The sequence below is a fragment of the Lampetra planeri genome, chromosome 7 (assembly GCF_965212315.1).
Source record: "Lampetra planeri chromosome 7, kcLamPlan1.2.h2, whole genome shotgun sequence".
NCBI classification, from domain to species: domain Eukaryota; kingdom Metazoa; phylum Chordata; class Hyperoartia; order Petromyzontiformes; family Petromyzontidae; genus Lampetra; species Lampetra planeri.
Window position 1 is genome coordinate 1,605,588 of NC_136113.1, and position 24,107 is coordinate 1,629,694.

The window sequence follows — 24,107 nt, forward strand, 5'->3', positions numbered from 1 at the left end:
TAAAAATAAAACATAATAAAACAATTCTCACGACGTTTCGGCTACAACGCAAGCAACCTGAAGACGGCTGCTTGCGTTGTAGCCGAAACGTCGTGAGAATTGTTTTATTTTTATAATTTTATTAGTTCCCTTCTACGTGACTTTACCGAAAGAACCAAGAAGGGAGAATTTGATTTGCCCGTATTGAAACGGCTATACGCCGTACGGACCTGAAAACTCAATTTCTCTGTACAAGAATACGGGTAAACCGTATGTGTTGGCATCTATGGATATGTGAACAGCTGGAGAACATTACAGTTATACCATGCACATGGTGTACCTATTTTCCTGCAATAGGTGAGGGTAAACACCACTGCAGTTCCTCATGTCGCCAGCTCCATCTAGTGGCCCATTCGCTGTATTTAAGTGGCTTTGGGACCTATCATAACTACAGATGCCTCAGAGGGATCACAACCAAAAATCACAACTACTGATGCAGTTATTGATATTTAATACAAAAATATAAAAGCATATAAAAACAGCAATTACATTGACAAATGACAATAAATACAGTACTGCACTCTTACATTTATACAGGTAGGAACAACAGTTCCACACTGCCCACCAGGGATTATTTGTCTGTCTGTCGTGCATAGCCACACCCTCTATTTGTATTTCATAGAGCGCTTCGGGCGGGCTCAGCACCACGTGACGCGCCGCCCCACGCCCCACGCAGCTTACGCCGCGTGACACGGATCGCACGAATGCGCTGTCCAACCAAGTTCCTACCTGCCCACTCTGAAGGAACGTGTTGAAGTACAATATACAGAATTTGAAAGGTGCATATTTGGCATCGTGCCAGGGGCAGACGGTATAACACTAAATGTAAATGGTGGTGTAACTTGTACAGCAAATCTAAATCCACGCTGTTTTGCACTCCGATAATTTGGCCAGATTTTGTAAAAAAACAAACAATTGTGAACATTTTAGCAAGAGAAGACGTCTCGCCGCTGCTGCTCAAGCCGTGAATGGACCACAACCCTCACGAGTCGCCGGGCGGGTGATTGTAGATCCCCCCGCCCGGGGCGGACGAGTGAGTGGGTCTGAGGGAACGTAGGTGAGGGCAGCGGTGGAGTGAGAAGCTGAGTGCAAGCCTCTGTGTGCAAGCCGCTGTGTGCAAGCCGCTGTGTGCAAGCCGCTGTGTGCAAGCCGCTGTGTGCAAGCCGCTGTGTGCAAGCCGCTGTGTGCAAGCCGCTGTGTGCAAGCCGCTGTGTGCAAGCCGCTGTGTGCAAGCCGCTGTGTGCAAGCCGCTGTGTGCAAGCCGCTGTGTGCGATGCCTCTGTGTGCGAAGCCTCTGTAAGCGCTGCTGAGTGCAAGCCTCTGTGTGAGAGCTGCTGCGTGAGAGCCTCTGTGTGAGAGCTGCTGCGTGAGAAGCTGAGTGAGAGCGGATTAAAACAATAGTGGCTTGAATGGGATCTACAGTACATTAAAATAATCAGTCCTTTCATTTCTACACTAAAAGTTTTATCAATATTTAATGACCATTAAATAGGTTATTTACATTGCGACATCCATAATCTTTGATGATTTATAATTCAAAAAATTCCTCTTTTTCTTCTTATTAAAAACTACAGCATTGCTCTCTTCTTCGGGTTGTGAGCGGAAGACAAAAATCCGCTCCTGAGTTCCGGAGGAATCCAGCATCAACGTTTCACCCTCCAGACTGGGCTCCGATGACTTCAACTGCGATGGCTGCAGTGACATATCTGAGTTGCGCGAATGACGAGGAGAAACCAACTTGGCTGGCTGCAGTTTTGCCTCTTTTAACGTTCTAGAGTAAATGACAAATCAAATTGGCATGCATCAAAAATTGGTTATGTGCACAAACATTTATCATATGTAGTTCGTATACACTGTGAACCTGTTTCAATTTAATTTATTGTATTCTAAAAATATTAAATCGAATTATTCCACTGTGAAGAGGTATTTATTTCTAGAATGTGACATTTCTAAAATATAACGGAGCGATGTTCACAATAAATAGATCTATCACAGTTGCCTGAGTGATCAGTGGCTATTAATTCAAGTCAATATTAGTAAACAAACATAAGCACAGGAAACTATCAGCTACCAGTAAATTTGGCTGCATTTCATCTTTCTAAATTCTCTATTTGTATTTAAAAAGGACGAGGCGATTTACCTTTGCTTCATTCGTGGAGAGTTCACTTTGGCATTCTGCCTACATGAGGCAAGGAGAGAAGCTCGGACATGTTCCACCAGCCCTGCTGCCACGGGGAACGCAGCTACATCCACACCTTCTTCATGGACACCAACTGCAGAGACCCTACACACGTGTCACACATCAGCCTTGAGACATAGTTACAATATTTTGTTTTACTTAAATACGATTGTTCCTTTGTATCTAAATGATTTTATTCTCACACTTACAGGACCATACACAAATTGGTCAATTATATCAGTATGCTGGCAGTTCTTGGAAATGTCTGTAAAATTACATTCTACAGGAATAATCTCTTTCTTAAAATGTTTTATGTCTTTCCCATTTGTATCCTAGATGTGAATGCAGTGCCTCGAGTGGCTGCAGGATTTAGGTCAAACAAATGCATACAAAATATGCAATATGAAAGTAATCGATGATTACACACCCGATTTGATGAATACATCGTGACCATATGAAATAAATGTAATAAATTCATCTGCATCATTACATGTTGAACAAACACAGATAAACATTGAGGTCCATCTTGGCTGTGCCATGGTGTCTAGTAGAGATGCATAATCTGTTTTAGATTGGAATTAGAATGTGAAAAAAAGAGAAAGGATGGCATGCTTTGAACGAGCATTCAAGTATGGTACTCAATTCGTTCATTGTAAAAAAGCTAACCATATGTATTGTTCACGGAAGTGTGGTCTTAAAATCACACGATGGCAGCCGTGCCCTGCTAAACAAGCCCATCTTCATCACTGTTGGTGGGGTGAATATGTGCACTTAAAATACTGTACAGGTACCTGATAGGCACAGAGCACGTGTTTGGGTCAACAAGCCGAAGTAATTCCTGAAGCTGCTTCATGCTATGAAGAGGCAATAGCAAGCGAAGAGCATGCTGCACGGCATCCCTTGGAATGTCAAACTTCTCTATGAGCTGGCTCAAAAATCCATATGCCTGTAGAACAGCACGGGCAACACAAATATATTGCAGGCTTCATTAAACTTAATTTTTAAATAAATAATCTTAAGTCCTTTGTCAATCCACTTGGATTAAAGCTTCTGTACATTGTGTTAGTCATGGGGCTTGTATTGACCCTACATCACCATGTCTCTAAATGTGGGTTGGTAAAGGGTAGGCGCAGGACAAGTTTAGATATCATTCGCCACTGTCATTAGCTGTAGCTGGGAATCAAACTCAAGTCACCGGGTTCTCAGCGTGGTGTGTTAAGCACTGCGCCACTGATCCCCAATTAAATTAATATGCCACTGAAAAATTAGGATATTTTCACCTGTACAGGGCTCTCAATATTTTGAAGGTCCAAACACCGTATAGGCTGGGCAGTGTTGCCAAATGTCTCCAGTATGGCATGAGTAAGCATGTCCACGGCCTCCTTCCTTTCCCTGCACAGCTCCTCGCTCTCCAGCCGCTCCATAGGGAGAGAGGCCATGGCACTGGTCGTCTGCCCTTCCCCTGCACACACAGATTCACTACACGCACTCTGCACACCCAGCTGCACCTGGCATATGCACAAAGGGTGCACACATTTATTAGGCCATATATCACAGTTGCACTGTGACAAAGTGCTGGATTCAATAGGGCAAGATTACACAAATAAGCGGAATAATTATGTAATTGGAATGTTACTCAAGATCAGAGGCGGTATTAAGTGTTTCTGATCATTTCACTTCAGTTAAACTGGCATGGTCGCCAGTTTTGCAGAATGTCAGCTAAATTTTAAAGTTTGAAATTCATTATGACACTGTCGCAGATCGATGTACATGATGGATAAAAGCACACTTGCTCAATAGTGTGCTTTTATCCATCATTTGTATAGGCAGTGATAGCATGCAGCTGGGGGCGTCCCCAAAAGTGGATGATGAGTGGATGTGGTGATGCATTTGGCGTAATTCATGAGGCATTCCATCATTCTATGTCTACTCCACTACAAAATTATACCTGCATGACACTCCCAGAGGGGGTTCTGCCATGATTAATAACATTTAACTGCTGCTGGGATTGTCCTGTCATCTTTCCTTCACACCAGCTTGCTGGGTCAACAGAGCCATTTTAGAGCTTCAGTTAATCGAGCAATGCACGCGCCACTGTGCCACAGTTGCACCCTCAATTAGATAAACAGTGTGTCCTCGAAACAACCTGGGTGGATATACCGTGTCTTGTGTACCATGGGAGGTTTCGTTGAGAGGGATGCTACAAATATACATTTGTGGGGGGAAAAATGAATGGCGTGCACAGCAATTGTGACTCGTTAGCCATGTTCCCATGCTGCGCAGAAACATCGTATGCCAGGCAGTGCGAGTTCAGTACTGCACTGTATTTTTCCCCTTTCATATTTTTATAAAACATATATTGTAGAACATGGAAAGTAATATAAATTATATTACAAGCTCTAAATTGGAAAAATGTGGTCTTCTTGGAAATAACGGAATTCTGTTAAGAAAATGGATACACAGAGGAAGCCCCACCTCTGGATTATCCTGGAGTTGCGATTATGTGCTGTACAACTAGAAGCTCAGTGAATTATACAAACGTCTCACACATTACCTGTGTAGTCTGTGTGGATTTGGAGCATACACCCCAACATTTATTCTGTCTTAGAAGGGATATGCATACGACCGCCAGTCCCACCATCACAAATGCCACCACAAATCCTACAAAATGCAGACCATGGTGTGGGGTGGTCTGCACAAAGAAAACAAGTCATTACCTTCACATACTTTGCATTACAATAGAACATTGTTCTCACTGTTAAATAAGCATGTCTTAAAATGTGATTTATACACAATATCAAATATTGCAAAAAGATCCTTAAACAAATATTCATTGACCAAATGGCATGGCCACATGGTTGAAAGTGTGAAAAGCCATTTTAAGTCAACAGTTACACGCAAATAAAAAAAAATCTGTGGTGATTTTGAGCATGACATACGCATGTGTGATGGGTGGATGATTGTACAAATGCCGATATTTCCATAAAGCAGCTAACACTCTCGAAATAAGTGTTGCATGCATACAAGCTACAGCATGTCATTACGACCAAGGAGCATACACAAACAATTATTTGTGTAACCTTAACAATAGTTTGCCTAATATCCCATAGTCTGTGCATAAGGGGAGCAATTGCAGATCCCCTCGCTTTCATGAATGATATAATTTTCACTTAAAGGCAAGAGAGTTCCAACATTTTCATCGCATTTGAATTTGAATGATTTTCGAGTTTCCGGCATTACAACATTTCCTTGATATTCATGTAGAACAGACACAATACCATTCTATGCATCATACATAAAACATGTTTGACAGCATTTTGGATCTCAGTTTAAAACATCACATATACATTTTGAAGGATGTCTCAGGTGAAAATATTTACCTTAAATTTGGCGACTTGCATGATGAATAGTGTTGATGTTGCAATCTCAGCTTCAGTACCAAACTAAAAAGCACACACACGCTAAACTCTTTAATGACTATACAGTATGCAGAAAATGAACAATAAACACACCTGCTGTACCATTAACCCTTCGAAGAGCGATGTGTGGCCTCAATAAGGCAGTGAGCCAAAGTGAAAGAGTAAGAGAAACAGAAGACGTGACATACATTATGTTTAAGGCAGGAATAGCACTCCTATTGGAATGTTTGCCCATTGATTAAATTACCCATAGTCCTCCATGGATAGCACGTAGTAAAATTGGTTTGCGCTGAATGAACCCCAGTCTTTGTGCAATGCACTTGCCAATAACTTGACAACTCAGCAATATTTTTTTCCACAAGCCTAATTCTGTTGATGAGAACCAAAGGTTGAAACTGGTCTAGGGTCTGCTGCTTAAGCAAATGCTTCTGAATAACATTGGTATAGAAGTCCCACAGGCTGATGGGATAAAACATTATATATAAGTGTTACGTGAAGAGATTAACCTTTGTCTGTGTATGTTTATTTCATTAAACGACGTTTTGGATGGCGATTAGGTAAGGGCAGGAGAGGATTCGGGCTCATTCGAAAGAGCCACATAAATGAAAGGGGTAAGGCTGAGGATGTAAATGGTAAGACCACAGCCCCTTTACAGATCAATGACAACCGTTCCCTACTCCATGCAGATGAATTTATCTGCGGCTTCACTGGCATGTCTCCCTTTTCTTTGACCGTCGTCAAGAGGTAAACAAGTGACGTGTGTGGACTCGTTTTAGTGAAATTGAGAATGTCCAGACTGTGACAGAAATGTCAGATAATCATTGGGGGTGGTTTAAAGCCCTTTCAAAACTACAAAAGAGGTGCCTACCTCTTTTGTAGTATGTAAATGGTGAGCAATCATTAGAAGGATGTAATTAACCAAGTTAAACTTTAGCTGCTTCATAGTTTTACAGTCATATCCGTATTTCCATTCTTTTACTCCCAGCTTTATACACTACCATCACTCAGAAATTTGACGTACAGTGTTTTAATAGTGCCCCAATACTCACCCCCATAGCATTATGCCCAGGAGCCCAGGAGCCTCTATAGTATCCGCATCCCAATGCTCGGTCCGCCCTGGCTGCTTCACATTTCTCTTACACTTACCCTGATCTTATCTGTTAATCAGCTAATCCCCCGCCCCTAACCCCCCCCCACTCCTTGGCTCCTCCCCCTTTGCTTACCCCATATAATCGCGTGTCTCTAAACAGCTCTGTCTATTCACTACAGTGATTTTGCTGTGGCGTGTTCCACCTGAAGACGGAGGCTTGTGTTGCTTCCGAAACGTCGTGATTTAATTTAGTTGTTTTCATTTTATTTTTTTACCCACGTGACTTTACCGAAAAAACCCAAGAGTAGGTGCCTACCTGTGTTCTTATCACAGAAGCTGCCAATGAAATGTTCACTCCATCTATAGCCAAGGCAGGATCCAGAGTAGCCATATAAGACACCGCCGTCACTGAGAACACACAACAGGATAGTTATAGAACCGTAATGAATATAAAATAATGTAAGATCAACTTTACACAAAGTTCGTTATAAGATAACCTTAAGAATATTTAAATTCACAGACCATGTTATAGTTTTTCTTTAGAGATTACATATTGTTTTAATTCATGTAATTATTGACTGAACATTTCCTATTATAAAACATCTGATTATCCATATCAAGAAAGGGCTTTTGCTACTGGAAGCATATTTCAGGCATTGATCCCTCTCTATAACATTGTTTAGAGGCATGTAACTCCCAAGCATGAAACCAAAATATGGAAATTCGATGTCACGATGCAGTTTTGCTACATCGCACTTGCTGAAATATCTATTTGCTCAAATATTGTACTTACTGAATAGTACGTCACAAAAGGTTATGACATCATCAATGCAGAGATAAAGGATCAGCAGGAGGGAAGAGAATGAAAGGGGTCAGGATGCCGTTAAAACAAGATGCAACCCAATTCATAGTGCTTGTATATTTATGTCGTTGTGTCTCAAGGCTACCTGAAATGAGCATTTTGAACATTTGTTAATACAATACAAATAAAAGCTTTAAATCTATGGTCAAGCGTATCATTATCGCACTCTAATCGCATTATTTTGACGTAATTTGCATGTTTAATGAGTCAACATAGCGAAGTGACTATAAATCATTCTCATTATCGAGGCTTCAGGCTGGTGTCGCACAACGCAGGCCACATAGCACAGGTAAGCGTCTGCAAGACAATTTTCTACCCATAGTTTATGTCACAATTAAACAAATTCTGTATTGTCCAGACCTGAGCCCTAAATCCTAAAGCTATACTTCGACCAATACTTAAAATATTGTGGCCGGAACATAATAACGCAAGCGGCACACCACATCAAGTTAATGAAAAACTATGAGATCATCTTCTTTCTGCAAGGTCTGACTTCCATATGTAACATAACCTGCAGATGCCTTTCAGGCCTCATTTAGCATCATAATTACAGATAGAACATTTTTCGTTTGAAGAATTGTTCTTACATGAGCTTACATCACTATGTGCTGTCATGACTTTAAATTAAAATAAATAAAACTATGCCCTAATAATAAATGTAACCTCAGTAATGCAATTAGAACGTTACCATTTCTGTTGGAGAGGTCAATATCGAATTCCTGATAGTCCTGGCTGGCTGATGTATGTTGCTTTGGCTGCAGCAGCTTGAGTCCTCGAATGTTGTCTCGAACCTGCAGTATTCTTCCTTTATCAGGAAAGAGATAACTTCCACCGACATACATGACGGTGATAAAAATCTCCAGGATATCCACGTCGGTTTTCTGTTCCACCACCTACAGAGTACATGTGATTAATGTATGGTAAAATCCATTTGAAAAAATATACATAATCAGCTGGCATTATTGCCCACAAATACAATGATTGCTGGTGAAGAAAGTTAATGTAACATAACAACACTTAAACAATTACAATGTATTAGCATTCTCTACATATACAGCCATGACAAAAATCTATACTCAGTTTGAGCTGCTCATATGAAGAAAGAAAATTTTTCTGAAGACCGGAGGTTATAAAACTGGTGTCTACCGGCACCTAAGTGGTTGTGAAAGATCAAGGGGTCCAAAGCAGAAAGCAAACTGTTCACGCACATACCATGGATGGGCAGGTTACTATATACACGAACTATATACTCATAAATGTAGAATTATTTGCAACCCTGCGTCAATCCACTGCTGAATGCAGGCCTCCTTAACAATAATGGTGATGGGGTTGGCCCTACTTCACCGCAATGGTCACTGTGTGCAAGTAACTGACCGGTTGAGGTATTAATCGCCACTGGTGTTAGCCCAGGCCAGGCATTGAACTCAGGAAACCAGGTACATAGCAGTGCTAAACCACTATACCACCACTCCCAACGTGTTAAAAAATTTCACTCAAAAGCGCAAGAAGACTCTTCTATTATCGCTAGACACCGTTTTGTTTACAAAAGGTATTGGCAAATATAGTACTGTAGTACTGTTCACTGAATTGTCTGTACAGTATATATATAAATACACATTCTGAATCAAATTTACAACAAAAATGAGAGTGGTGGTGAATGCGTTACTGTAATTGAGTCACAAAATGACGAAAGTAAGAATTAAAAATTACACGCACACACTCACCCTCCCACACTTGCTGATGACAACCTCGAGGTGTGCGGATACAGGAAGCAGCTCCTTCGGAGTTGCTCTCCAATCCAGCATCTGAACCTTGACAAAGTATTGCAATGATTCAAGCACATTCAACGTGTAACACACATGGTAAAACCGTTTTGTAACCCAATGGCTTTACAAACACTATATTTTAGCACAAAACACTTTTAACGTGTAGTAACTGCAATCACTGCATGCGAGGTAATATTTAATGTACTGTATTATACGACGAATTTACATCAATAATGTGTAACAAAAATGTCATTCCACCAAAAATTTTCAACGTTTTTTTTATTTGTCAGTCGACATTTCGTGAGATTATATTATACAGGGATGAAGATCAGGGCTGGAAATGGGAAGAAATTACTCTGGGAACTCATAAATGATTCCCCCCGCCACTAGATTTGGCCCATACACTCGATCTGAGGAGGAGCTTTGCACCATGTGTGGGTCTCTTTGCGTGCCTGTGGGTCTCCGAGCGTGTCTGTGGGTATCTTTGTTAGTCTAGGGGTCTACCTGCGAGTCAAATAACAAAATTAAACCTTGATTATTTCCAGAACGCAGTCCGGGTTCAAATGTTCACTCCGACCACGGCGTTCCGGCCCATTCCCACAACTGGAGATGCTTAACTGAACCACATCTTTTGTGATTTACCTCATCAAGCATGACTCTTGGAGATATCCACAAGTCGGAGTGCATTTGAGGTGTCGTCACCGCTTCCACATCCATGTGTCCTGCTGACGATGTGTTTGACACGTTCCACTGCAAAACTGTTCAGAGAGTGTACACTTTAGAAAACACGTGACCATTTGCAATGTTCAGATGTGAGCCACCATACACAGGGGTTTTTTCCCCCCCTCGCTTTATGCGGTAGATGCGTTCAAAGAAAAGGGGCGCACGAAGCACACAGCACGGGACAGCTGCTTGCCGAGCTGCGCAGACAGCACACACACAGCACACACACAGCACACACACAGCGCACACACAGTACACACAGCACACACAGCACACACACACACACAGCACACACACAGCACACACACACATACACAGCACACACACATACACAGCACACACACATACACAGCACACACACATACACAGCACACACACACAGCACACAGTACACACACACAATGTTGTCCCACGTCCGACCGCATAGCCGCATGTGAGCGAATTCAAAACGCACGTGGCGAATTTTGTGTAGAAATAAGTTAGCTGCATTTTCGCGAAGTCGCGCGAACCCAACACGCGTAGAGCGAGGGAGACCTGAATGTCAAAATATTACACCGATTCACGTTCTAGAGTCGAGAAGCTATGTATACTAATCAAGGAAGTCAATATCAACAAAATCAAGGTGCCCTTTCTGATCACCTTCGATTAGCACGGTTAGCCTCATACGGTGCAAAAGAAGTTAAACATTACGTACATACATGGTGGAGTGATTCTCTCCTAATTTACAACCTTAATCTAGCAGTAAAAACTCCATACAGCATTTCTGATCGTGGCAGTGAGTTTGTCCATAGTGAAACCACTGTTGACTTCCAACAAGTTCCAGCGTTTCTTGTGATCATGTCTATTAATTCAATACAGATTCACTTATAACCTGAAATCTCACCTCTTGATGAACAACATGCAGAGTGAAGTAGCAGGAGCAGGACGGATGGGATTGCTTGTGGGATGTTCATACCGAGCCCAGCTCACCAACATTGAGGAACTTCAGTGGCAGCTGCAGCAGCAAGCAGACTGCAGCCATCATCTTCAGAGTGTAGAACATCACCTTTCAAGCCATGGTCCAATGTCTGATATGTTTACCCTAAAATTTGATTTCTAATGAGAACAAAAAACCGCAAGAAGCAATCGTTGATGACGACCGTTCAAAAAACAATGACGAATAGCCCAATATTAGCACACACGCAAAAAGACAAAACAGTGGTGCTTTTGAAAACAATTGTGTAGGAAGTACATTACACGAAGGCGTCACAACAAGGCCGTAATTATAATATATATTGGGGGGGACACATCCTCCCCAATGTTCAAATATGCTCAAAATGTCCCCCCCAATATATTGCTATCAAAAATATTTTAAAAAAGAATTATATGTTATGTAAATAACAACAATTTTGCTAAAGCTTGGCCACAATATCTGGACTTGTCTTCATATAACAATGCATAGATTTATGTTTATATTATTGTGGTTATGGTTGTACTTTATTGATCCCTAATCTCTGCCATTACATACAATGAAACAAGAAAAGGTACAGAAGAAAAACAGAGCAATGTAATACAATACACTATATATTTTTTACAATAATGTCTAAAAGTCCATCCCATCTGTTAGTGATTGTTTTATATTTTAGGCAGGAAATTCGTTTTCAAATTTAGATTTTTTTCTGGGGGGGGGGGGGGGGAACCCAGATCCCCTGGAAAATTTGGTCCCCCCCAATGTTGACTCCATGGCTACGGCCTTGCGTCACAACATTAAACAGTGGTACTTTAAAAAACGACTGTGAAGAAGTACATTACATATATTCATTGGTTCTTTCGGTAAAGTCACGTAGGTAAAAAAATTAAATAAATGAAAGTAAATTAAATCACGACGTTTCAATTGCAACACAATAAATCATCATCAGGTGTGAAAATCACAGCTAGAACTTTTTTTTTACTTTACTTAAGTAAAAAAAAGTGTTTTACTTTACTTTAGTAGACATTTTCTAGCTGTGATTTATTTTACCTACGTGACTTTACCGAAAGAACCAAAGAGTATGGATCCTTGCAGTCACGAAAACTTCAAATCTAGAAGTACATTCCACTAAAGTGTCAAAAGGGAGCTAGCTTAAAGTTGGCTGGAGGAAATATACCATCATCCAGCGGTGGATTGATCATGGGTGATGATAACGAACCATGACCACGGCTCCGACATAATAATCGTGACCTCCGGTTGAAGGTTGAGAGGCGGGTGGCGTGGCACGCGGAGGGCCTTGCGCCATGACCCCGGCGACCCGAGGTCAATTCCCTTCCCACGGCTGACATCAGTGGCGGGTCCCTTGGTCCTCGATGCCGTCCCCTCCTCCCTCACCCCTAACTCCATTCAACAGACCCTCAATGACCACCGTGGTGAAGTATGGGTCACCCCCCCCCCAGCACACAATCGATGAGCGGCAAGATGTGGGTAGGCGTTCATCCAGCAGTGGATTAGCGCGGCGGGGGAAGCTCAGCAAGAGCCTGAGAATTAGAACTCACAACTCCGTGGCCGCGTTAAAGTTGCTGTGCCAGCGAGGACCTTCACCAAAACATCGCTCTTCAAAGCCACGACCAGATTATTAACTCTTAATTGTAAGTGTAAAGTGGGGTGGCTTTTTGTCGCTGTATTTAAATCATTAGCGCGCAACCGCTCAAAAATTCCGAGGAAGGATGTCGCCGAGCTGTTTGTGGTTGTGGGTGGGGACGGGGGGGGCAATCTGTGAATGTTGCCTGGGCAAGGGATCTTACCGAGCAGCAGGATGAGGCCGAAGGTGGCGACGAGGGAGGAGCCCGTGATGATGGGGAGCTGGAGGATGGAGCTGATGCGGTGTTCACCGCGAGGAGTTCTTCAGGCGGCGATGTCAGATCGGGGAGGGTAGCAACATTCCTTTCCGTGCGGACGTGCCGAGAAGTTGAGGCTCTCTTTGTTCAGCAAAGTGGCGAATGTAGCGCCTCTAGCGGATGCACGTGTCCAAGACCTCCCCCTCGTACTGATATCTTGCGGTACAGGGAGACCCAAAAGCCAGGACGCTCACGGTGAGTGTACAGTATTACATTTATAAGGACAAATCACATGGGGTTGTTTATTCATTTGTTACAATTAATGAAACGGACTGCAATCAAACTGTACTGTAATGCACGAATACATTTTCTTTTGAAATAAATTCAGGACGGTGTCAACATTTCCAGGTGTAATATTTTAACGTTCATAAATTGTTTGGTCTCAATCGATTAGATTTCATATTTTCTGAAAAGGAAAACGCATGTTCGTGACAAGTAAAATGTTAACTTAAAAACAGTGGCAATGTTCAAATGCCAGTGTTAAAAACACGTTCCTTCGGAGTGGGCAGGTAGGAACTTGGTTGGACAGCGCATTCGTGCACGACAGACAAATGCACGATAGACAAATAATCCCTGGTGGGCAGTGTGGAACCTGTTGTTCCTACCTGTATAAATGAATTAACCCCATGTGTCCCGATTTTTGGGCCATCCTGTATAGAACTGTCGAACTCAGGGACTTTGATCTTAGATGGTGCTTGCCTTTGACATCTGACAGTTCAGCAGCACCAGTATCACCCGTCTGTACAGACGTATGAAGGCGATGTACTCCGTTGTCTGCTGGTCTATTTTGTGGTCTATATTCTCCACGAGGACGCCAATTATGTTAAATAAGTTTGCGTCAAACTAGTACTCGTGTCTCAACGGCATCTGGCCATTCGCCAGCTTTGACTCGAGCAAGCTGGACTCCTGCTGATGAGGCACTGTCAAACCCAGTCAAGTTCTTGGACAGACATACTATGCCCATCTCCCATTTAAAACATTTGTGAGAAATAATCATTCCCATTTTACCCTTGCATACTTTAAAAAAATGTGCTGCATACTAAAATAGCCAAATTACTAATTAGGCTATACTAAGTTTCCTTCTTTTAAAAAGGCATCCATATATGTTCCAACACGCTCCCATATAGTTCCAATTAAAGTACTCTACTCGAGTTAAATAGAAGCACTGCGTATGAAACCAACCAATTTGAAAAGGAATATTTATTGAACACCATCATAAAAACACTCAAATTCACACACTTTACACGCATACATTTCTTACACATTTAATTTTAGCTTAAACATTTACTAATCCTGTTTATGAAAATGCTTAAAATGGAATTTCACTCCGTATTTCAGTTAAATCAGTACAAATGTGTAGGTTAAAACACAAAGATGCATCACAAAAGTAAATAGAATGTTAACATATCATCCAATGACATTTAACAATTGGAACGTTCGATAAATAATGTTTATTTTAATATCTTACATTTAAAAAAATACCAAACAAAAATGTCTGACACGTGGTGTCTACTTGTATCTTTCAAGTGAATTTCTATGGCATGACACTTTCCATTTGCTATATAAGTTAATTGTACAAATCACATGTGGTTGGTCATTCAAGACAAGATCCACAATGGTGCACTATTCATAGAGAGACGGCAGGCAGAAAGAGTTGCCTGCCAAGTGCAGGTGGCAGAAATCGCGGCCCACGAGGGCCTTCTTGCGGCAGGGTAAGCCGGAGCGTGTGATGGCCCCACAGGGCCCTCGAGGCAACAGAGAGGACGACCTATGAAGCAGCACAGCAGTTTTAAAGTCAAAGTCAAGCCCCATGACACAAATCGCAATCTCTTTGAATACTTCTGCAAAAACAAATGGGATATATTTAATGTTTCGCACGTACGTGTTGTTCAGGCTGGAGCATGCCAGTGGGTCGCTCCTGCGCATGAGATGCCGTCCTGAGCTTCGACTGACCGAATGTAGAAACTCAAACGGTTCCTATTGTAAATCCACAAGCATCCAGGGAAATTAATTACATGGAATAAAAGATCCGAGCCATAATTGTGAGGGTTCACGGATGTGCTGTACAACTGTCCAATATGTTCTCAGATTTTCCTGCGTGTCGTTCGCCACGATCTCTGACCTCGCTCCTGAAGCTCCCAGAACGTGAAGCGAAACGTTGGACATCATGTCAAACACACACAACCAGAAAATACATTGGAGAGCTATCAAAATAATTGTTTATTAATATCAAGCACAATGACTTATGTCAGTGGTAATTGTGTGTGACGTCTACTAAATTTACGTACTTTGTCAGCTGTAAGATAAATCCGTGAGAGAGAATTCCTGCGACTGTTGACATTCCGAATTGGTTTTTGAGTTGAGTTGTCCGCTGGCTCACCAAGCACAGTACTGTTTAGATTTTCAGAAGCATCTATGAAAATGATACATGTTTAAAGTGTAAAACACAAGATGAGTATTTCGAATACAATCTTTAAAAGCAATACAGATATTCGTAAATAAGGTGAGAATAAAGAATACACATTATCGTATGATTTATAATATTGTATTATACACAATTCTTTATTACCTCCTACACCACTGACAGAATCATTACTTGACGAATCCTGTGCTCCAGATTTCCTGTAAAACACCAACAGCAGTTGTCATCCATCTAAGGAGTTGATCCCCATCGAGTTAGTGATGTTTAATGTTAAAGTTACTAATTGCAATAAAACAGTTTACCCCATTGGGTCAGTCATCTACCGTGAAGTGTAATTTATCCAGAGGTTTTTTTTGGGGTAGATCACGTAAATATATAAATGTGTCGTTAAAACCCACCACCACTCGACACAGCCAACTAGTAAGGGTTGTCACGTAAACAGAACATGCCAATTCGTCACTAGTACAGCACACCGGTGTGTTGAAGAGCCTAGCCACAACATTTACAATCTGAGTACGACGTTTCACCAGAAATTACAACTAGCTTCATCAAGCGACAGCCAAATTTGTGGAGAAGTCCACCTGTTTCGTTCCTTATACAAAAGGCGTAGATGTGGTGACGACACTTCTGCATTCTTGCGCAGTGGGGGGGATTAATGAGTCAACGTACATTATGCATGCGTATTTTCCGAGCCCTTTGATATTGTCTTTTCTGTTCATTACGTGTATTAAAATAGCCGCATCAACGGTAATACCTATTCAAGTATGGCTGCCTGTATAGGCATGCATTTAAATGTATTATTTGATGATTTGCTTCCACGTAGCACCAAGTCGGTAGCTATCCGAACTGTTAAAAAAATCAATTTCGATAGATTAACTAATTAGTCTTGGCCAGTAGTAGCGAGTTTTGCACAGAACTTCAACACGATCAAAATCAATTGAGTGTCCTTGTTGGCACGCGTCTTCTGCTACTGCTGACAGTTGTATTTGGGAGTATTTCATATTTCTTTGTTCTTTAAGTCTCGTGCTGTACATGCGTCTTGTTTGCCCAACATAGCATTTGCCACAAGTGCAGATAATCATGTACACACCTTCTGTTGATAGCTTCGGTAATACATCTTTTGTACCAGATATTAATTTACATATCTAAACCAGGCAGAGTGTTTTAGTGTTCTTGACGCTATTGCTTTTGTTTCAAAATCTTCCATGTACAAATTGGCTATCACAGGAGACAAGGGACAGCCCATTGCTGCTCCTTCCATTTGTTTATAAAAGTCACCTTGCCACAAGAAGGAAGTGTTCTTTCGACAGTTTTCAGCTAGTCTTGGGATATATTTGGCTAAACCTTTGTTCGTTACCAGAGTGTCAAGTAGTTTAATTGACTCGTTGACTAACCCTCGTTAACAGAGATGTCCCATCAAAACTTACGAGAAAATCATTAGGGTTAAGCTTAATAGCTTTAATTATATTTACGAGATGTTCAGAGTTTTTTTTTATTATTAATGTAGAGGTCCTACCGATGTAGGGCTGTATTTGTTTTGTTAGGTAGTGTGCCAATTTGTACGTGACAGAGCCTATTGTCCTAACTATGGGTCTTAATTGTACAGCAGGTTTGTGAATTTTTGGTAGCCCATAAAGTCTTGGTGGTTTTGATGCCCTTGGTTTGATCAGGGATTGCTCTTCCTTGGAAATTGATGACTTGGCAATGATTGCCATTGTTTTACGTTACAAGGTGCTGGTTGGGTCTCGTTTAATTTTGAAGTAGATACCTTCATCGAGTAAATATTTTATTTTATTATCGTAGTCCTCACGGGGCATCACAACAGTTGATTGGCCCTCATCAGCAGCAAGAATTTGGATATCTTTATTTGCTCTCAATTCTCTTAAGGCTTTTGCTTCACTGAAGATAATATTTGTTTTTGGCAATTTGCGGTTCTGAATAATTTTAGCAACCCAATGCCTAATCTCAGCTTGATTATGGGGGCAATGTCTAACTGCCGATTCCACTTCAGCAATGATCTCATCGACAGGGATTGTATGTTCATCAAATGAAGTCATTAATGTGGCCGACCATAGGTTGACCAAACCTTTTGCCTCGTATAATTATGCACTCGTATTTAAAAAAATCCATTATCAGCATTTGACTCCATTGTTTATTTGTTTTCTCCACAATATTCTCATGATTTTAACAAACAAAAGATGAAAACCACTAAAAAACCTCCTAAAGAGACAACCTAATCTTGAAGAAACAACCAAAATGTCAGACTAGCGTTCATAATTATGAGTCAATTCATGAAGCGCCTATTAAATATCTCAACGCATTATACGAGACTCAAACACTCTGCATGGAAATAACTCCTGAAACAAAAACGTGGTCATAAAATGCAAAAAACATGTTCTAAATTAATATTTGTATACACATAAGTTAAGATGTGGTTTAAAAAAGGTCCACATCAAAATGTGTTTTAGTCCTTCAACCTATAGGCTTGCCAGACAGTGTGCAATGGCATTTAGTCCATTAGCATGCAGGGCTTACAGACGAATAGCATCAATTAGTCTTATTCCACCAGCCTGCAGTATAATTATAATCAACTACATTTACTCGGTTTTGATGTTGAGACAAATGCAAGAATATTTACTTAATTCTCCACATCCATAATTATTTTATAGCTGCGAAATGCAAATCAATAACTGGGCATGTCAGCGAGTATTGTTAACATGTGACAAGATGGTCAGCATATGAAGAGGAATGGTTTTATTGAAGCGCCACATCTGATAGCATCTTCTGACTGAGCATTGTGACAGGCAAGCATTAATTCCATTGGCGAGCCAGTGTCTGCTCAACAAAAGTGGTGGCATTTCAGCCAACCACAGATCTGTGTTGTTGTGTCATTCAACATGTATAGTTGTGAGTCTCAGGATGTGTATGTGCTTCTCAGTGCGTTTGTCTGTTTGGCGAGCCTGCCGTGTGTGGGTGAAGACATATTTTGGATGGACTTCAGTGCATTTCTAGTTTATGAATTCCAATATAAATGTAGAATTACGGAGTTTCTACATTCAGCAGCTTAACAGAGTAGACAACATAATTGGAGACAGACCAGCAAAATAAAATAAGAGGGAGGTAAAGCAATACAGATCAAGGTGAAATAAACCCATATAGAATCCTTTACTCAGAATTCACTTCATGTTAATACCATAGAATGAACTATATGGAAACATTTGGAAAGACCTTGTACCTGCACTTGAAGTGTGCTGGTGCAGCCACACTGGGAGCGGAGGAGCCCGAGACGTGTGGCTGGAGCTTGGAGTAGACGGTCCATGCACGCACTACCAGAAAGTATCCTGTACCCGGGTAGGCACTCGCAGCCTCAAGCAAACCATATCTCCTCAATCGATGTGTTTCATTTACCAGCATGGTTAAAATTATGTTATTTGGTTCACTCAACTGTGTGAAATAATACTGAATAACACGTCTCCTATTCTCTATTCCTCTCCCATAAACATATTCTCTCTAAATAAACACAGCAGAACATAGTTTTCAGATTCACCATACCTATGATGGTTTCACCAAGAATTTACAATCGTAATATTTAAACGATTTTGTAGCAAAATAATTGTTGGCAAGAAATCCATGGTTGATGTATTTATACATGTTGAACTTCTTTCGCACCGTACGTAGCCGAATGCACTAATCAGATGGGGGGGGGGGGGGGGACTGCAATCTAAAAACACAAAAAGCAGTCTAAACATATATAAGAAAACATTATTCATGTGACCGTGTGGGATACCTACCCGCAGCGAAGGTTACTGTGAGAACGGAGAGTTCAATGAAGTCAAAGGAGGTTCCAGTCTTAATCTCAGATATTGCGTTCACAACAACACACAGTATCAGCATGGCCCGGGGGAGGGCCGGTGCCTGCAAGAACATCACCACCACCGCTGCCAGGAATAGATATGCCGCATGCAGTACAAATGTGTACACTACCGAGATGTTATCACCTGCGAGAGAACAAGAGGTTCACAATTAAACCAAAACGAGGGGGAATCCTTTAACTTTCCCATTGGTCACATCCCAGGTGTGTTTTCCCAATTGTACCGCACGTTGTTTGGCATGACGTCTGACTTTGCGCTACGCGTGTTTGCTGGCAGCTCTGTAACAACAGCTTAAAAAAAGAGAAGAGCGTGGGCTAAATAATCAGACCATAAAATGTGTGTTCATGTGCAAATATTTGGTCTTAACTCACCAGCCCCTCCGAGAAGTTGCGCAAGCCAGTCGAGTTTCTGGTCCATGTTACTTTGCATGCTGTCCACCAGCTGCAGAAGGTATCCCACTGTGCGGTTTAGTCTCTGCAGATTGCTCATCAGAGACGAGTAATACTTGCTCGTATCATCCTGATACATGCTAACCAATGCCATGTGTGCCTCTGTCGTGAGAAAATAATTTGGTTAAAAACATCTTTGGCAAACATTTTTGCATTTTCTTTGAAGATACCCTTCCGAAATATATTTGCTTGGGGCTTTAAATGCAGCCTCTATAGCAGTGACCTTCATTGCAGGGCACGCAGGCCCACTTTAGTGCGGCCCCCGAAAAACACACAAATGTGAAAACATCCCCCATCATCGTGCTGTCAAACGCAATGGTTTGAATTGTGGCAGATCAAACACTGATGTCTTGTTGACAAAAGTCCCCCCCCCCTCTGAAAATAATTTAAGAACACTGCTGTTTCGTATGTTGAAATATTCAGATTTCAAAATCTGTCTGTTTAATTCCTTAACCATGTTGTACAGCTGATGTACATGGTCCATCACTACCTTAACCCTAGTTACCGATTAAAATCATACCCTCAATACCTATTTCCATCGACGTTTGATTGATTTAATCCACATTTATCTTACAATTAATTGTGCTAAGGGGACCTTCTTATTTAATTTTAACTAAATTTAATCTCACCCCAGTCCTCTGCTTCAGCATGGTCCTTATACACTCAGCTACAACCTCACCTGTATTGCATCATTTCTACCGTCATCTCTATTATGTTCAAGATAAGCTGGTTTTCATAAATAAATAGTCACAGCACTTGTGTAACCATCACGCCTACTTGGTGAAGGAAATGTTTTACCAAGTTTTTGATGACTTTCAGCAGCCCGGTTTCCTACATCGGAGAGATCTTTCAGAATGGTATGGTGCCCTTTCTTCACAGACACTCCTTGTTGCTCAAGCTCAGATGACATGTCATCTGCAAAAAAACATTTCAATCCTGTATTAGGTTACACGACGAGCCTGTCAATGACGTTTAACATTTCAAAACTACTTTTACTGGATCAAGGATCCAATGCACTTGTTGGCAAACCCGATTCGGTGAATTGTTTAAATATATTTCAACAATGCAACATAGGATGTAACAAAAGGTCACCAGCTTGGATACATTTTCATACTTCATACGTAAAAATATTTTGCATTCCAAGATTAACATGCCCAATATTAAATACTCTAATAGAAATTAAAAAAATGGACAATCTGAACAACGTGAATAGTCTTATGTAAGCGTTTCACAAGCAGGTCCACTTACCAATGTTTCTCTGAATCTTCATTGTCATCTCTGCGAGCAGTTGGTGTCCTGTGGCGATGAGACTCTTCTGCTCGAGGACCTGCTCCATGCTGGTACTTATGGACAATTGCAGATGACTTTGGCTCTGGTCAAGTTGTTCTTGATGACTTAGCAGCTTGCCCTGCCCATCCAACACATTCTGGATCGAGGCTTCTGTAAGCTCTGAGAGTTTCTCATTACTTTCCTGTACACAAAACACAATATAGGCAGGCATGCATTCCAGGCAGAGCAGGGAAAACTATTGTAATAGAAATATCCACATACTGTATATTGAAAGAGGTATGGCAATATGAAATGTGGCGAGAACTTGAACACTAACATTGAGTCCTCTCAGTTTTTCCCTCGACACTTAGAAACATGCATTTATATTAGTTATTTTATTTTTATGCTATACATTTCCACATCCTAAGCCACTTTGTTAAGCTATTATTTGTGGACAGGTCGGTGTTAGACCAGAGGACTAGGTTAAAAAGAAAGCTGTATCTGGTGTGGACCAAACAGTTTCAAAGTCAATGCATATCTCAGAGTATGTTTTTTGTTTTCATTCTGATCACAAGTATTGTGGTTAATGCAGACGTGATTCCTTGTAAAAAAGGTTTCAGTTTGGTGTTTGAACATCTCAACACCTGTTTTGTTGCCAGAAAAAAGGGGAAAACCTATTCTCATATTTTGGTACTGGCAAAGGAGGTCCCATGATGAAACATCTCAGTTGTTCATTTAGGTTTTCAATTAATTGCCATAAAAAGCTTAATCCATAAATGAAACAATTAAAACCATGTGCAATAGTGAACTAAATAAAAGCCTAAACAGTCGAGGACCGTCCATTAAATTGAAGCCGGAAACATCGTATATACATTAATCTCACCGACAGCTCCTGACGAAATTCTAAAAATGCTCCCACACACAACCCCGTGTGTGTGTGTGTAAAACAGCCGCCTCGCGAGAAGTTGTCACCTTGATACGCTGCATGGTGTCTAGCTGGTCATGGGCCGTCTCCACAAGCGAGTTCACCACGTGCTCAGTCCTCTGACGGAACTGCAGCTGCCTCGTGGCGTAGCACACCGAGCGCACGCGGTTACTCACGATGTGGTACGCATTCCACGTGGTTGGATCCATTTCGGCCGTGCACTGGGAAAGGCTCTGCAAAATGCACCAACTTTGCGCGTAAGCGTTGTTTTGTTCAAGGCAAATCAAGCGGCACACGTTTTACTCGCGCAGTAATTAGAACGCGACGACGACGTTTGGTCGCGCTAATCTTCTTGGGGCACATTCTGACGAGGAGGTATAACCCCCCCCCCCCCCCCCCCCTTGGGCTGCAAGAGTTTTGCACGGAAGGGTCTCATGGCGGCATGACACCACCGTGCGCGACAATTGGAATTCGAAGAAATGAGCCGAGGCAAATTCGGGACTCACCATATCGGCTGTGCACTGGAACGTGCGTCTATCCTCCACCATTGATTGGCAGTTCAGTAAAGAGACACCAAGCTTGGCCAGATCTTCTTCAGATAGCTCATCACAGGATCCCTTCAGGCGTCCGATCACCTGTGACAAAGTACACACACACACACGGTTTACATCCACAAGTCTTTTTACTGAATGTGTAAATTGCGTCACTTTGCCTACACGATTGTGAGAAAGCCAAATGTGGTCCGGTTTATTTTAGTAAACTCTTTGGACCGGCAGAGGTTACAGGGTAATGTGAGAAGCACCAAAATAGGAAGGTTACAATGTGGCCCGCTAGGTGGTGGTAGAGTTACACAAAAAGATACATATTTTAAAAAAAACTTTTTTTAAAACACAATTTTATGAAATGTACTAAACAGTTAAAAATATTTTACTTCTGTTCAAGTACTTTGCATTATATATGTTTAATATACTGTTGTAACGGACTAAAAATAAAAGCGTGGGGCATAACGTGGGCAATGTTTAAAACTATATATTTTCTATGATAGAATATAGTATTGTCATTAGTATGTCTATGACATAAGTATACCAAGTTTGCAGTCGATACCACATTGGGAAGTGGGTTAAAATTGAGTTACAAGATTTGATGATACAACAACAACAGGCAGAGTGAGTTAAATAGAAAGCGTGTAATAATAAACAAAAGTTTTAATTTGCAGATCTTCGTATGCGTAATCTTCGAACGCTTCAGCTTCCTGCCACGTGAAAATAAACTCGACGAGACGGACCATCCTAAAAAAGCGTCGATACGGATTGTTTGCGGAAGAAGCGATGTCGTGATTGCAGTTAGTTGACATTCAGCCCGCGATGGGATAGGAAGTTGCTGAGGTTTGAAGCCGAGCCAGCGGGATTGTTTTAGGGATTTAGAAATGGGTGGTTTGTGGGGACTGTCGGTGACAACTGGTGATGGTTGGTGGCGGTGGTGGTGCGGTGTGTGTGAGGTGGTAAACGACTGACGGTGGTGATGGCGGTGATTGAGAGGTTCGGTGGTGCTTAAGTGATCGTGATGGCGTTAATAGTGGTGGCGAAGGTGGCGTATGGTGGTGACGATAGATAGTGAAGGTAACGGTGGTGTTTGGTGGCGATGATCGTGGTGGTTAATGGTGGTGTTTGTTCATCGTGGTGATGATAGTGGTGCTGTTCGGTGATGATCGTGGTGGTAATTGGTAGTGATAATGGAGGTGTTTGGTGATGATCCTCGTGGTGGTGGCGGTGGTGATCGTGGTGTTTTAGTGGCGATGATGTTCGTGGTGGTGATGTTCGTGATGGTGATGTCCGTCGTGGTGGTGATGCGAGAGGTGGGCGCACCTGGTAGTGGCAGGTGTCGAGTGGGGACAGCTCCAGGTGCCGCGCCTCGGCCAAGAAGCGCTCATCAGCGAACGCGAGCTTGAAGGGAGCTGCCCCGACTCCCCGTCTCTCGGGTCCACCTTGCGAGCCATCCTGGGGGGCCCCGTGCCCGTCCTCCTGGGTGCCGCTTTGAGCATCGGGTGTCGGTGCCACTGCTGGTTTGTCTCTCCTCCTGAACCAGCCGAAGAGGCCGCTGCACTCCGCCAGCAGCCACGCGTAGAGGACGATCCGGAGCAGAACGCCGAGACGCATGTTGGACGAGATAGCAACAAAGAACGGCACGGTTCAGATCTCATTGTTTAAAGCAGATTGCCGGTAAATCGGCTGAAACCGGTTCC

General features: G+C 41.9%; 2 protein-coding genes across 5 annotated transcripts; both read right to left on the minus strand.

Annotated features, from left to right (window-relative positions):
• Window positions 1-1,498: 1,498 nt before the first annotated feature.
• On the minus strand, window positions 1,499-13,013 carry LOC144719731 (uncharacterized). 2 transcript variants are annotated; one of them, XM_078595892.1, is made up of 12 exons: window positions 12,836-13,013; window positions 10,962-11,173; window positions 9,998-10,113; window positions 9,314-9,400; window positions 8,278-8,482; window positions 7,044-7,135; window positions 5,599-5,661; window positions 4,773-4,910; window positions 3,499-3,726; window positions 3,010-3,164; window positions 2,180-2,323; window positions 1,499-1,810 (listed from the first exon to the last, which is right to left on the minus strand). In XM_078595892.1, exons 2-12 carry the CDS (start codon window positions 11,029-11,031, stop codon window positions 1,537-1,539), a joined length of 1,572 nt encoding a protein of 523 aa, XP_078452018.1. In that variant the 5' UTR covers window positions 11,032-11,173; window positions 12,836-13,013; the 3' UTR covers window positions 1,499-1,536. The 2 variants fall into 2 exon arrangements, with proteins under 2 accessions (XP_078452018.1, XP_078452019.1); XM_078595893.1 differs by having other exon boundaries at window positions 3,499-3,720; window positions 12,836-12,974.
• Window positions 13,014-14,110: 1,097 nt separating this feature from the next.
• Window positions 14,111-24,107, minus strand: LOC144719732 (protein brambleberry-like). Of its 3 annotated transcripts, none has more exons than XM_078595895.1 (12): window positions 23,731-24,106; window positions 22,372-22,500; window positions 21,913-22,098; window positions 20,920-21,142; window positions 20,470-20,586; window positions 19,594-19,773; window positions 19,142-19,348; window positions 18,586-18,676; window positions 15,498-15,550; window positions 15,217-15,341; window positions 14,811-14,905; window positions 14,111-14,696 (listed from the first exon to the last, which is right to left on the minus strand). In XM_078595895.1, exons 1-12 carry the CDS (start codon window positions 24,019-24,021, stop codon window positions 14,552-14,554), a joined length of 1,842 nt encoding a protein of 613 aa, XP_078452021.1. In that variant the 5' UTR covers window positions 24,022-24,106; the 3' UTR covers window positions 14,111-14,551. The 3 variants fall into 3 exon arrangements, with proteins under 3 accessions (XP_078452021.1, XP_078452020.1, XP_078452022.1); XM_078595894.1 differs by having other exon boundaries at window positions 18,586-18,691; window positions 23,731-24,105; XM_078595896.1 differs by lacking the exons at window positions 14,111-14,696; window positions 14,811-14,905 and having other exon boundaries at window positions 18,586-18,716; window positions 23,731-24,107.